The sequence below is a fragment of the Anabrus simplex genome, chromosome 1 (genome assembly GCF_040414725.1).
Source record: "Anabrus simplex isolate iqAnaSimp1 chromosome 1, ASM4041472v1, whole genome shotgun sequence".
Taxonomy (NCBI): Eukaryota; Metazoa; Arthropoda; class Insecta; order Orthoptera; family Tettigoniidae; genus Anabrus; species Anabrus simplex.
In genome coordinates this window covers 1010459900-1010474842 of record NC_090265.1, presented here as the reverse complement: position 1 = coordinate 1010474842, position 14943 = coordinate 1010459900, and the positions used below count along the sequence as shown (strand labels likewise).

Sequence of the window (14943 nt, the reverse complement as noted above, 5' to 3'; positions counted from 1 at the left end):
AATCCAAAAGCTTCTATTGAGTTCTAGGAGATATAAAGTTCGACATTGGCGCAGAGGGAATCTATCTTGCATGACGTCCAATAAATCCACAACAGAGGTTAAATGTTGATAGAACTGTTCAACATTCTTGTAATATAATAAAATCTTGCTATGATGTAAAGAATATTCCCAATTCAAGTAGGAACCAATAGAACCTTGCGCGCAATGTAAAACAACCTTACCGGTGGAGTGCAACTGATTCTGTCAGTAGAAGTAGTTAGTGGGACGTTAAGCAAATAGCATTATTATTATTATTATTATTATTATTATTATTATTATTATTATTATTATTTTCTTCATTGCCTGTTGCCTTAGATTTCCTCTTCATTTGTCCATTCCCCTCCATCCACTGGTTAGTAATGTCCTTATGTTTTAAAGCCTCATAAACTTGAGTTTTTCCACATCTGAAACGCGACATAATTTCATGCACAGACAACTTTTCCTTTTCTCTCACTTCAATAACTTTCTCGTTCAGTGTCAGTGACGGGACACAAAGTAACGGAATTGTTTATGTTAGAATTGGGCTCAAGTTGTACATCAAGATAAAGATCTCTACAAACTATGGCAAGAGTCAGGCAATTAGTGGAGAATTAAATCCCACTCTACCATGAATTTGGGAAACCAGGACCTCATTAGAGCAGCGTGTTACGGTCTGTAAACACCTGACTTTTCCCCTGGCAAAATATTTATGTACCTGCAGTACCGGATATACCTAAATAAATTTCACAGCTAAAACATACATTCTGCATTATACAGTAATAATTTTCATCATTACTTTCCGTTTCTACGTTGAACAAATTCCGCTTTATACAACGTAAGTAACATGCAAAGCCATATCCAGTGCACCGGGAACATAACTTTCGTACACATTGGACAAGTTTCTGCTTTATAGACGTTCCGCTTTGAGCAAGTTTTATTGTATTTGGCAATTTTTATCTTATTTTGGAATGGTAGCTAACGTTATCCATTATTAAGATCGATTCCTCTTCCAAGTAATTCAGAAAGTGATGAATAAACTAGTCTTTTAATCAGTCAGCATTCATTTCCAAATGATTGGCTCAAGATGGACATCTATGGCTCCGGCGACAAAGTTTAGCCTTTAGAATAGGATGATGATGATGAATCCAAATCCTTGCTGTGAGGACAGGTACGAAAAACCCACTTACAGTCGGGTACTAAGCTGCTTTTTGCTGACCCTATATGACATGTTCACCCTGTCTCCTTTTCCTATGGGTGCTGGTAGGCCCCCTCTTCCGGATGATTGTTGCCATATGTCCTTTCTGGAGTTGTTCTGATTAGTCTGGGTTTCATTCAGATGAAAGAAAGATCTGTTATCACCAATGTAATGTGTGCAAACATTTTAGTCTGGCAGCAACAATGTCGCTTCTTTCTGAAAGGAATTTCCTACCATCGTTGGTTCGCTTCTGTTCGAAACTGAGGAATTTCAATAGCTCGGACATGGAAGGTGCAGATAAACCCAAACCCCCATTGCGCAACAATCCCGAAGGGCCATGACCTACCAAGCGGCCGCTGCTCAGCCAAAAGGCCTGGAGATTATGAGGTCCTGTGGTCAGCACGACGAATCCTCTCGGCCGTTATTCTTGGTTTTTAGACCGGAAGATACAGGTACCTTAAAGTTAATTTTTGCCTTTATGAAGTACACAATTCAGCAGCGCACATGGTGCATTCTCACACCTGGATGTCACTTTGTGCAGCAGTGCGCTAGTTCCTCTGCTACGGTGGCAAGTACACGATGACTTGTGTGATAGTGACCACTTCCCGATAATTCTATCTCTCTTGAATCAAAGACAGTCTGAAGTACCCAAGCGCTGGTTACTTACGGCGGGCAAATTGGCCAGAATTTTCGAAACACGCAGTGGTGGCCAAAGATATGCTGGAGTCTGTTGATGACCATGTTTCTTCCATTACTTCTGGAATTTTGACTGCTGCAGAGGGAACAATTCCATCCTCGTCCGGTATTCGTCGCTGGAAACAGGTCCCATGGTAGACAGACGAAATTGCAGCAGCCATACGTGATCGCCGATGGGCTTTTAAGCACTATCGTTGGAATCCAACGATGGCCAATCATATCACATTTAAGCGTCTGCACGCGAAGGCTCGTTTTTTGATTCGAGAAAGTAAGAAAGCTACGTGGGAAAGATATGTCTCTACCATGACGGCAAATACTCTGTCATCACAAGTGTGGATAGAACTCCGCCGTATTGTCGGTGTACAGAATGTGCCCTCAGTCCCCAGTATCTCCATTAATGGAGATATTGTTAAGATTCCTTCAGTCATTGCCGACCACATCAAGTCACATTTTGCAGATAACGTTCAGGGGCCTGTTCTACGAACAAACTTTGCAACTTTTCACTACGCACTTTGTACTTTTCAGTTCAGATTTTGTTCCACCATCACTTTTCAGATTTAGCTTTCAAAGTGAAAAGTTAGGAATCTTTTCACTTTTCAAGCGTGTTATGTTCCTCCATTGGTACAGAAATGCAAAGAGCAAAGGAATGAAGTGAAAAGTTTTCATAAATCTTGCAAAGAGATGATTCCCTTTCATCTGTTAATTAACAAGTATGTACACTAGTTTCTCGGTGTAGAAATTTGTTTAGTGATATAAACACGTTACAACGAGAGTTTTTGTTAGCACCCAGCGAGGACAGTGATGAGGAATCCAATAAGAGAACGTAGAAAGACAGGATTAATTTTCATAACTTCACTTCGGCGAAATTTCGCGAGTAGTTTCGTGTTAACCCCAACACAGGCTGACTAAAGGCTATTCTTGAAATGATTGGCCATTTATTGAAACTTGCAACAAAAAGAAGTCAATCCCTTTCCGAAAACGAACAAATTCTTATATGCTTACATTGGTTACTAAATGGTGCCCAGCTGCACGGTGTAGCAGCAAGGCACGGGACATCAACATCAATAATTTGCAGAACTGTTACCAAAGTGTAGATGTAAATGTAATATTTCCTAACAGTATGTTGGCCTGATAATCCACATAATACAGCGACAGGATTTCTAATGGAGGGTGAATTTCCTTCTGTATGTGTTGACGGTACTCTCATAAACATTGATGTGTGTCATCATTTGTGAGATTACTTTTAATGTTGCCAAAAAGGATGTCACGTTTCTCCTTGACAACTTCCAGCACAGCCAGCTTATTGTAATAACCTTTCTTTCTCATGATAAAAACTTTTAACGATACCACAATTATACATCAAGTTCGCCGAGAAAAGTAAAGCATTAAAGTAATAGAGTATTAGGCCTATACAGTTTGCTCATGGATTAAACTTGATCGGAACACTCATTCGCAAAGACTTTTCATTTTGCAAAGAAATTGAAAAGTACAACCTAGATCATAGTGGAACAGAAAGACTTTGCACTTTGCAAGAATTGAAAAGTGAAAAGTTGAAAAGTTACAAAGTTCGTTCGTGGAACAGGCCCCAGCTCTGGGAGATACGACCCTGCATTTCTACCAATTAAGCGTGAAGCAGAGGCACACCATCTATGTTTCGCCTGGTAGTGCTTCACATCCCTACAACACGCCTTTCACGGAGTGGGAGTTGCGGATGCACTTGCGCTATGCAGAGACACGGCTCCTGGACTGGACAAAATCCATAATCAAATGCTTGAGCATTTGAGTGACAGATATCTCAAGGATATCCTCACCCTATTCAACAGAATATGGAGTGAGGGAGTGTTTCCATCTCAATGGCGTGAGGGAATTGTGATACCAATTCCCAAGCCAGGTAAAGATCCAAAACTCGTGGATAGTTATATGCCAATATGCCTTACAAATGACCTTTGTAAGCTATTTGAAAAAATGGTTAACTGGCATCTTGTGTGGGCCATGGAAAAGGAAGGTCTCGTGTCTAACTACCAGTGTGGGTTTCGTTCTCATCGGTCTGCCACTGATCATATGGTCAGACTGGAGAGCACCATTCAGGAGCCCTTTCTCCGGAAGGAACATCTAGTCGCCGTGTTTCTTGACCTGCTGAAAGCTTATGATACTACCTGGCGATATGGAATTCTCTCCACTCTACACTAATGGGGATTTTGGGGGAATTTGCCAACGTTTATTGAGAACTTCATGTCCCTCGTATCCCTACGGCTCTTTCGAGTCCGAGTAGGGAATGCATTTTCTCAGTATTACGTTCAGGAAAGTCGAGTACCTCAGGGATCTGTACTGTGTCTCACGCTGTTCGCAATCGCCATCAACGGCATAGTTGCTGCTGCTGTGCCCGCAGTCGTTCCATCGCTGTATGTAGATGACTTAGCTCTACATTACAGCTCCGGAAGGGTGGCGTTTGCTGAGACAGCTACAGCAAGCTATTAACCGAGTCGACAGATGGGCTCTGCAACATGGTTTTCTATTTTCAGCGACGGAAACCTCAGTTGTACACTTCTGTCGACGTCGGCTTGTACATCCTGAACCAGAGCTCCGCTTGCGAAACAGTGTTTCACCAGTGGTAGACACCTGCAGATTCCTGGGTCTCCATTTTGATTTTTGATAAGAGACTAACGTGAAAGCCCCACATCTGTCGTTGAAGGTTGCCTGCGTGAAGAGACTTAACATGCTTAAGTTTCTCAGCGGCACTTTGTGGGGGGCTGACAGTGCAGTGCTGCTACGATTTTACACGGTGACGGTCCTCTTCCGAATTGACTATGGAAGTATGGCATATGGCTCAGCATCAAAATCTATGCTGAGCCTTTTAGGCAGTATTCACTATAGTGGAGTTAGTCTGGCAATGGGAGCTTTCCGTACTAGCCCCATTCCCAGGCTACTCGCTGAAGCGGGAGTTCCACCTTTTATAGATAAGGAGAAGCAGTTACTGCTCATGTACGCTGCCAAAATTTGTGAAATGCCGCTACATCCAGGCTATCATTGCGTCTTTAATACCCAATACCACCAGAGGTACCAAAACCAGTCGAAAGCCACAAGGCCGGTTGGGTTCCGAATTGATAGCTTGTGTCGTGATCTGAATATTGATATCGGTGGTTGTCTTGAACAAATTTCCAGCGAGGTACCTCCGTGGTTAGTTCCGCGACTGGATATATGTCTAGATCTACTCCGTGGACCCAAGGTGAAAACGGATTCCTCCATTTATCGGAGGTATTTCCAAGACTTCGTTCACGAATATCTGGCCGCGAAACATATCTTCACGGATGGTTTTAAAATCGGAGATAATGTTGGTTGCTCTTTTGTCACCGATGATATGAGCACGAAAATCTTGTTTACTAGTGTATGTAGCGTGTATACTGCGGAGCTTTACGCCATCTTAGAGGATTTTCAGTTTGCACTGCGTGACGAAAGAAGCCACTTTCTTATGTGTACCGACTCGTTAAGCTTTCTGCAGTCTATTGAAGCCTGTTTCTCGCAACACCCACTGGTGCAGCAGATTCATGACCTTCTAGCCAGGTTAAGTGATGCTGGCACCAGAATCACTTCCGCGTGGCTTCCAAGCCACGTTGGGATTGCGGGAAACGAACTTGCAGATGAAGCTGCAAAGGAAGCGGTACTTTTACCTCCAAGACCTGTCAATGTACCTGCTAAAGATATTTGTTCTCAGCTACGTCGAACTATCTTGGCGTCCTGGGAATCGGAGTGGCTGACAGTGTACACTCACACTGCAAGCTTGAGCCATTAGCTCCCATCTTTGAGAAAAATTTGTCTCACACACTTCTATATTTGAAAACTTCAAAACTGAAAAAGCCATGCACACTGTAAATTACATTTCTCGCCAGACTGTGTAAATATTTACAAGTAATACCACTGTCTGTTCTTAGACTGCTCCTCGGGTTGCTGAGAGACATTATGAATACAAAATTTCAGCTCAGCTCATATACTTCCACACTAACCTGATATTGCAGTGTTATCACTTTAGCTTGTATTTTGCTGAGAGAGCTTCTCCAAACACTCTTCCCCTGCAGAAGCGAATGTTGATAGGCTACTTGTAATAGTTAAGCATCTTGACAATCAATGCACACACTCTACACACTCGAAAACCAACTGCTGTTGAGTGCTAACTAATTGTTTAAGAAATAGTTGACAAATAGCCAGTTACTTCCTAAGTATACCACTGTACAGAGCTGCTTACCAGAAACTTTACCTTTGCACAATATTTTCAATGTTTATTCTTTTTAACAGGCCTCTTGTTAGGAAATTCCTGCATCTACAAGTCATACTGTTTGCTTCTTAATTATATACAGTGTAACTTTTTTCTGTGCTTTTCCCTTCTCTTACCATCTATAACAGAACCCTTTGCTCCTTAGCATAATATCTCCTCCTTTATTTACATCACATGGTCCCATCATCTGTGCTAACGTACATGCACTGCTTCAATAAACATATTAACTTTTTGTTCTTGTGATAATTTGTTTGTTTCTCCTTTTTGCAGAGACCGTGATGGATTGGTTCAGCTTATTTCGCAGCTGTCTTCTAATGATCCCTTTCGTAATCCTGAAACTGTTCTCAATGAAGATAGTAATAGCTTGGGGATTGAGAAGCCAGTCACCGATACAGGACAGGCAGTTGAGGTACTCAGTGAAGCTAGAGGAGAAGAGAAACCTGAATCTAACCGGGTGGGGATGGAGGAAAGTGTGCATGAACATGAGAAAGTTAATGGTGTTAGTGATTTGAATAATGTAAGTATTAACAACACAAAGGAAAGTGATGGACCTATTGTAACAAAGACGGATAGTTCCTCAGAATTGACTCGTATTTCTAGTATAGTGCAAGTTCCAAGTGGTATTGCAAATATAAGACAACCATCAATAGTGCTTACTAGATGTGAAGATACATCTTTAAAATTAGATGTTTCAAAAAATAATTCAGGTTTTGATATTAAAAAGATGAATGTACTACCTAGTGTAAGTGAAGCAGAGAAACCTTGTGCTGTAGAATCAAGTGACAGAAAGGAAGAGATTGGCAAGGAAGATGAGACTATCCTTGTGAATGTTAATAATGCAACGGACATTAATAGTAGTAATTTATCAACACCAGTTGACGAAGAAGAAAATAAGAAGGAAGATTTGTTATGGTCTGGTAAGCAGGATAAATCTGAAGAGAACATATCAGCAGATAACTCGGTGCTCTTAAAGGCTGCAGATAGTAAAAATGACACTGTAAGCAGTACTGTGGCAAATGTTGGAAAAGGCCCTGATGCACAGAATTTGGTTTCAAACATTGAAAGAGATCCCTCTAGCAGTTTATTGGCCAAAGCTGATGAAACAGATGAAAGCTGTGGTATAGATTTAAGATCACCTTCATCGAGAGATCTCATTAAACCAGATGTTGGATCGACTTTGAAAGCAGACTCCAGTGAGGTGAAGGTGAACGCTGACCATTCTACTGCTGGAATAGATCTTAGTAGTAAAACATTAGTGGACCCAACTGCTAGTATGAAAGCTGTTGATTCAGTCAGTACAGAATCTTGTCAGATTAAAGAACATGATAGTATGAAGAAAAATTCTATACTTCACATATCTAATGAAAGTATAGCTTGTGACTTGAGTAAGAAAGCTGTGGTACAAGACCTCAGCTCTTGTAAAATTAAAATAGTTGTTCCTGAAAAGTATCGTGAGTCAAGGCCTGAACCTGTACAAAGTTCTGCTACTGATCTTAGTAGGAAGAGATTGCCAGTATCACAGCAAATATCACGCAAGGCAGTCAGTTCTGTTCAGTCAGAGGCTTTACAGACACCACCTGTGTTGAAATTTGATGCCTTCAGTACCCTAAAACTGCAAAAAGAACGGCTAATGAAGAAAAGAATGCATGGCTCTAACATTTCGGTTGAAACAAAAAGATTATGTATCCCGAACAGTGCCTTTATTGCCAACAGTCAAAGGGCTTTAATGAAGAATTTTGCTGTAAGTGGTGGTGGTGATGATGATGATGATGAGGAGGAGGAGGAGGAGGAGGAGGAGGAGGAGGATGAAGATGAAGAGTTAGATGATCTTGAAGAAAGTATGGATAGTGAAGTGGGTGAGGCTATTGAAGAACCTTTAATGTTGGTTAGGGGAGAAGGTTCAGGTAAGGATTGTGATACTGGGAATCCTGGAAAGGATGAGCAGGGATCTAGAGAGGAAGGAAAAGAAAGGAGTCCTCTCTCAACTGATGGCAGTAGTGGAGATATTGCTGATAGAGGGATGCATATTTTTATGGAAAAAGAAGAGGAGGATGAGAAACACTTACTTGCAAGCATTCCTGGATGCATCACTGTTGAATCACATGTTAAAAAAGGTGAAGCACATGGAAGCAGGAGTCTTGATGCTACTGGGTTAGAGACAAATAGTGGCATTAGAAATATTCAAGGTACAAAAAGAGTTCTGGATATATGTGAAAGATGGGACTTGCCTCAACAGAGTAAAATTATGGAAAATGGTATGGTGGCTGATGCTCAAGAAATAACACTGGGCAGTAATAAAAGTGAAAGTAAGGACTGTGTAGTTTCTGGACCCACAATAAATAGCTTATCAGAAGAATCAGAAGAACATATGGATAAATTGAACAGAGAGAGAGCAAGGCAGGTAACAGAGGAATCAAATTCTAAAACCAAAGAGATGTGCAGTGAAGTAGCTATGAAAGCTGATCTGTTGTTAGGTGGAGCGCCACTTCCTGCCACAAAAAGATTTCTCCAGGCAGGGAAAAGTTCTGGTGAAAGTAGTTCAGGAGTTTCAACTGTTAATCCTGTTAAATCTTCCCCAAAGCTGTGGAGTATTGAGACAATATGTGCTCCTGATGATAAATTAAGAGATCCACCAAAATCTTCAATTGATGTTACTGCTACAAAAGAACACATTTTGCCCACTGTATGTTCCTCTGACGTTCTTCCTAAAATTGAAGACAAGACGAGTAAAATCTCTCTTGGTGTTCAAATGATCAAGAAGTCTCCCACAATTCCAAAACCTACAAACCGTGTGTCCAGGTGGGATGTTGGTAAGCCACCTAATGCTGCTGCTGTTGATGATGATGATGATGATGATGCAATGGAGTTTATTAATTATGACTGTGATAAAGCTGATGAACAGAAATTTTCAAATGATAGGGAAATCAATATTCCATTATCTGAAAAGATCTGTCCCATATCTTCAAGTTCCTCTGATAAAAAGTCCTCCATATTAGATTTCCCACCGGTGCGGGAGCAAGTTTCTCTCTTAGAATCAGAATCTGTGGGTGGAAGATTAATTTCAGAATCATTTTTATTAGCTGGAAGGACAGAGAATTCAGATCTTGATACTAACAATGTTGAGACAACTTGCAAATACTTGTCTGTCACAAAACCTTTTGGAACTGATGAAAGAGCCATTCGAGAAGAAATGGAAGAGTTGAAAGAATACAAGAAGATTTTGGAAGCACCTTGTTCTACTCACAAGAAGACAAGTATAAATCAGTCTGAATCTGGTGAAGAATTGCAGGTTAAAACTGACAAATTCCATGACAATTCTCTGGTACAAGAGAATGATTCTTGCAGTATTGATGTTAAGGATGGTGATGCAGCCAAGCAACCTGCTCAAGGATTTTTTTTTGGTCCTGGATGTTTGCAGCATTTAATGAAATCTGAAATTAAGGCAGTGACATCTAAAGCTGATGACAGTTATGTTGATGATGCTGAGAAAAATGAAGACACTTCCAAAGTAATTGCTAAATCATGTACTAAAAAGACTGAATTTTGTGCTGCTAATTTACTGACAACCCTTCCTCACTGTTCAGATAAAAATAAAGACAATGCTACTAACTTACCTGCAGACTCTCTTCCACTTGTTAATACTTCAGATATGGATTGCTCAGTTCAAGGTAAAGACCTTCTTGATCTCACAAAAACATCTAAAAAGGCAGAACAGTCATTGAATTCTCAGATAAGTGGCAGAGTTTCTCAAGGGATTGACATACAAGATACCATCAAATTAAACTCTAATAGCACTGGTCAAAGCTTACATGTTAATAAAACTGATCCTCCTAAGGTTTCTGTAGAGGACCTGAGAAAATCTTTCTCTTATGATTGTCCTAAGGATAGGGTAGTAATATCCTCTCCCATCAGTGGAAAGGGAGCTTCAGATTGTGGTAGGGATGCGAATGTGGATAAGGACAAACCTAAATCTATTAATGATAAAGACAGTACAGTTTGTGAAGTGAATTTAATTCCTGAAAGCAAATCCCTTGATGGAAAGAACCCTGGAATTGCAGATCATATAGAGAGAAATAAACATCCCATTATGCCAAGAATTCATGACACTCGACAGAACATGAAATCAGGTGGTGGTTCTAATGGTTCTGGAGAACCTACTTGTCGTTCTGTTGATCATCTTACGGATCCAGCTGTGCCTCAAGCTTCAAATAAATCTATTTTTTCTCCCCACTTAGAAACATTTCCAGATAAGGCAAGTGTACTGCCTCATACTGGATCCCTAGTAGGAGAAGTTTCCAATGTTTGTAAAACTTTACCTTCTCCCAGTCATGTGAAATCGAAACTGGATTTATTTTCCAAGTCTTCACAACAGTTACTAGCAAGCTCAGGCAAAAATAGGCGCAAGTCTGTGGAAAGCATTTCGATGGGAATTATGATGAGTAAGTTAGGTGCAAAAAGTAGTTTACAAGACTCGTCAATATCTCAGATTAAGACTTTAGACGAAGTCATGGGTGCCAATCGTCCACGTTCATCTGATAATCACTGTGCTTCTTTTAAACCGGACTCTGTATTTAATAAGCCAATGGAATTGCCACCTGTTTTTGCTAATCCAGTGAAATTAAATCTTTCATCATCTCTAAAAAGTGTGTTGGAGGAACCTGAAAATTTGAGTTGTAAACTTTCAGATGATACTCGGTGTCCTCTTGAATTAAATAAAACTTGTGAAAGTGGATCTAACCTTAATAAAGTTACACCAGGGCAACTACCAAGAGATGATAAACATAACACATCGGAGAATGTAATAAATCTTAGTTCAAAATCAGCTATTGATTTATCAGTGACAAATAAGTGTTCAGTTGAAGGAATTTCAAGTACAATTTGTGATGATTTGCTGGATACAGTAACACCAGTAACTTTAAAAGATGACGAGAAAAAGGATGGTTTCAGAAGTAGTTTAGAAGAGGAGAAATTACAGTTAAAAGCAAATTCTGGTGCAGAAAAATTGGATGAGGAAGGGAATAAAGTTTCTCAAGAAACTTTGAGAATGAAAGGGATTAACAGTCATATTCCAGTCCAAAAGCCCATAATTGGTACAGCAGGTAAATCTCAGAAGCCTTCTCCTTCAGAACATTCAGGTGAAGAACATAGATGTCCCCCTGTGGTAGATAGTATGTCACATGAAGAGGAGAAGAAAGATATTGGGATAAAGTCACCCAAGATTTTATCCAGTGAAGGAAAGGAAATGGGAAAAGAAGTTTATGAAGATGAACATGGTTCTATTTGTGTAAAAAATGCGAATCCAAGTCCACCCTCTGAAGGTGCAACTGTTGAGAGTCAGTGTGTGTCAAAAAATGACCAAGAAGATACACTTCTGAAAAAAAAAGATAAAGACTCAAGCATTTTGAATAAATCTGGTCATGATGAAGGTTCAGAAACCTTGAAATCAACTCCAGTTTTATTAGATTTACAAAATAATGATGTGTCATCAGGTCCTCCTAGTGAAGCAAAACCACCAGGTAGTATATCTGTGGTTCCATTTGAAAGACTTAGTGCTGGCAGGTTTTCGGATAAATCTGCATTCCAAGATGACTGTAATAAAGAAGATGAATCAAAATATCCTGTTGCTGAAACTAAAGTTAATCCTCCTCGAGGATTAAAAGTCGTTCCTTTTGAAAAACTCAGTGATAAAGCTTCTGTGTCAGCTATTTTGGAAAATTCAAAAGAAAGACCAGTTGCTCCCTTAATTAAAGTTGTACCTTTTGAGAAGCTTAGTGACGGTAAGGCATTGCCACCCAAACTGACGAAAGATATAAAATCACCCATAGGTATTAAGGTAGTACCTTTCGAAAAATTAAGCGATAAGAAATTAACATGTAATAGTAATTCTCAAACTCGGTCATTAGTTTTAAATGAAAATAGTAGTGACTTAAAATCTCCATTGAACAAAATTGATTTATCATCATCATCATCATCATCATCATCATCATCATCATATATGCATCCGCAGAAGGATTCTGAATCAGTGATGATAACCAGAGTTCAAAAGCAACTTGCAAAGAAACTTCAAGCACCTGGCAATGAAGCTTCAGTTGTAAGTACTAACGTCCCACAAAATGAAAAGCGTAATACAAGAGGAAGGTATAAAACCCAGGCTAGTAATAAAGGAGTTGAACGTAATGATGGGGCAGAAAATATTATAGCTGATAAATCAGTTCTAGAAAGCCTGAAGAACAAGGATGTGGAGATTTTACCCGTGACTCAAGCTATAAAGGGGAATGTACGTCCACTTAGGGGAAGGTTGCAGGTTAAATCATTTGCTAAAGAAATTCTCTCAGTAGAGGAAGGAATATCTGGTCAAAAGTCTCAAAAAATCACTTCATTCACTGAGAATTCATCTGATGATACTAAAACAAAACTACTTCGTATGCAAAATGTAGATATCCTGAAGTCCCCAGCTGTTACTCTCGAGCCTGTACATGATAAAGATAAACCAAAAGAAGATAAAAAGAGAGTACAACCTGCTCTAACTGTCATCAATGTTGATAAATTGAAACAACCTGAAAAGATGGTGTCGAAAGCTGACTGTACAAATAATTCCATAAATAAAACCAATAAGGCTAAGAAAGTTTTATCAGCCTGTGATAACATGAAACTACGTGAAGAAGTTGTATTGAAGGCTGACATTTGTTCAAATAATTCACCAAATAAGGTAAATAGAAATAAGAAAGTTTCTCCAGCAAATAATAAATTGACACCAGTGGAGGAAGTGAAATTGAAGACTGATACAGATGATTCATTACATAAAGTGGACAAAAACAAAAAAGCATCTCCATCTAGTAATAAAGTTGGACTTCTAGAAGAAGAGGTAATAAAGACTGATACTATATCGGGTAATTCAATGAAAAAAACAAATAAAGCTAGGAAAATTTCTGTAGATAGCGATATCAAGCCAATTCAACGCGAAACTAGATCTACACGGGCTAGATCTGGTGGAGCTCCATTTGTAACAGAAACTACTACTCTTCCACGTACTAGGAAAGGTAAAGTACAAACACCTGAAAAATCTCAGCCCAGTAATATTCAACAAGCAATATCACTGACCTGTGTTACTCCTACAGAGGATTGTACTGTTGAAAGTAAAGACCGGACTTCTAGTACCACCAGTAAGGAAACTAGTGTTAATGTACCTGTTAAAGAACAGAATGGTAGTGTGTGTGTGAAAAAAAATAGTGTAAATACCCAATCTAAAGAGCAAAGTGCTAGTGTTCTAGTTAAAGAAAGTGGCAGTAAGAAACCGTCTACTGGACCATTGATACAAAATGTGGAAGAAAGTCGAAGAAAGAGAAATCGTGTGGATACAGAAAGTGAGGTAGGATCGGAAGATGCCGGTGGAAAGAGACGTAAATTGCGTGGAAGGAGAGCCCCAGACATGAAGCTTCGTCGCAGTGTGGAAGAACAAAAGCAGTGTGAAGCAAGTGAAAGCAGCAGTGATGACGATGGTAGACCAGAACCTCCTTTAGATGAGGATGTTTCTTCAGATGACTCTCATTCACGTCCTTTGGCGGAGAGGGCCCTCAGTACAGGCAAGAGGAAACCTCCGGCCAAGAGACTACGAGTCAAAACTAGTGGTCGGCGACAAAGATCCAGAGCAGCAGTTGACAGTCCAGCACCAAGCAGTGATGCTCCTTCAGAAACAAACAGAACAACTGAAGATAAGGAACACCACAAGAAAGAAAGGACAAAGAGAGGTAAGATTACTTCATATTAATTACATCTTCCTTACTGTTCTAATGTACCCTGTAGATTAGTGACGAACATTGTACAATTTTTAGGGTTTATCTTTCTGGCTAATAGACCTTTATCATGCTCCAGAGAATTGTTGAATTTTCACGTACTCTGCCTTGATGTGGACCAGTGGTGTAGGCAGAAGGGAGGCTCACCCAGCTGAAGCCCCTCCATTATAGAAATATTTTCAGATTTTAATCAGATTTAAAGCAGGAAGAAGCAATCCATGTCTGGTGTTTTTATCGACAATGACCTCACTAAAGAGTCTATTAGCCCTTGAAGCGCCTGCATGACTTACGTTATGACTTGCGTGGTGACTGGCTTATTCGAAGGTGCTCAAATACGACAGCCTCGTGTCGGTAGATTTACTGGCACATAAAAGAACTCCTGCGGGACTAAATTTCGGCACCTTGGCGTCTCCGAAGACCGTAAAAGTAGTTAGTGGGACGTAAAGCAAATAACATTATTATTATTATAGTGATCTTCGTTTTTAGACTCGTTATTTGTCATTACGAATAAGGTTTTTAGTTTTAAAATGTGCCTTAAACCCTTATTTACCATGAATTATGAATAGGCTTTTTATTTAAAAATATGCACTGAACACTTATTTACATACTTGGGCACATTTTTGTCTCACTGTGAAACCTTCTGAACAACACTCCATCACATGACCCTACACACATTTTCAATTCACTGAAACACAGTCTGGGCAGGACTCCACCACATGGTCCTTGCAGATTGGCTTCCCACGCTTGGTACAGCACTTTGTAGTTTTGTGATCCCGGGCTCTAGGACAGTAGCAGCACCTTTCTCCTTTCCGTATGGTTACTGGTTCCGTTGATTCCTTAGATCCAATCAGATGCTTTATTATTGCCTGAAGAGGTTTCGGCAAGGTGTTGATTGTTGCCTTTTTCTTGATGTAGTCATCCATTGGACTCATTCCAAGGTATTTTAGGAAGGAATGGCAAATAACTTTTAT

General features: G+C 39.9%; 1 protein-coding gene across 1 annotated transcript in view; it reads left to right on the top strand.

Annotated features, from left to right (window-relative positions):
* Window positions 1-14943, top strand: part of LOC136857786 (microtubule-associated protein futsch) — a 468803-nt gene that overhangs the window by 70488 nt on the left and 383372 nt on the right. Inside the window, exon 4 of the mRNA XM_067136704.2 lies at window positions 6450-13927. Within this exon, the coding sequence (XP_066992805.2) occupies window positions 6450-13927 (7478 nt within the window). The remainder of the gene's footprint in view (window positions 1-6449; window positions 13928-14943) is intronic.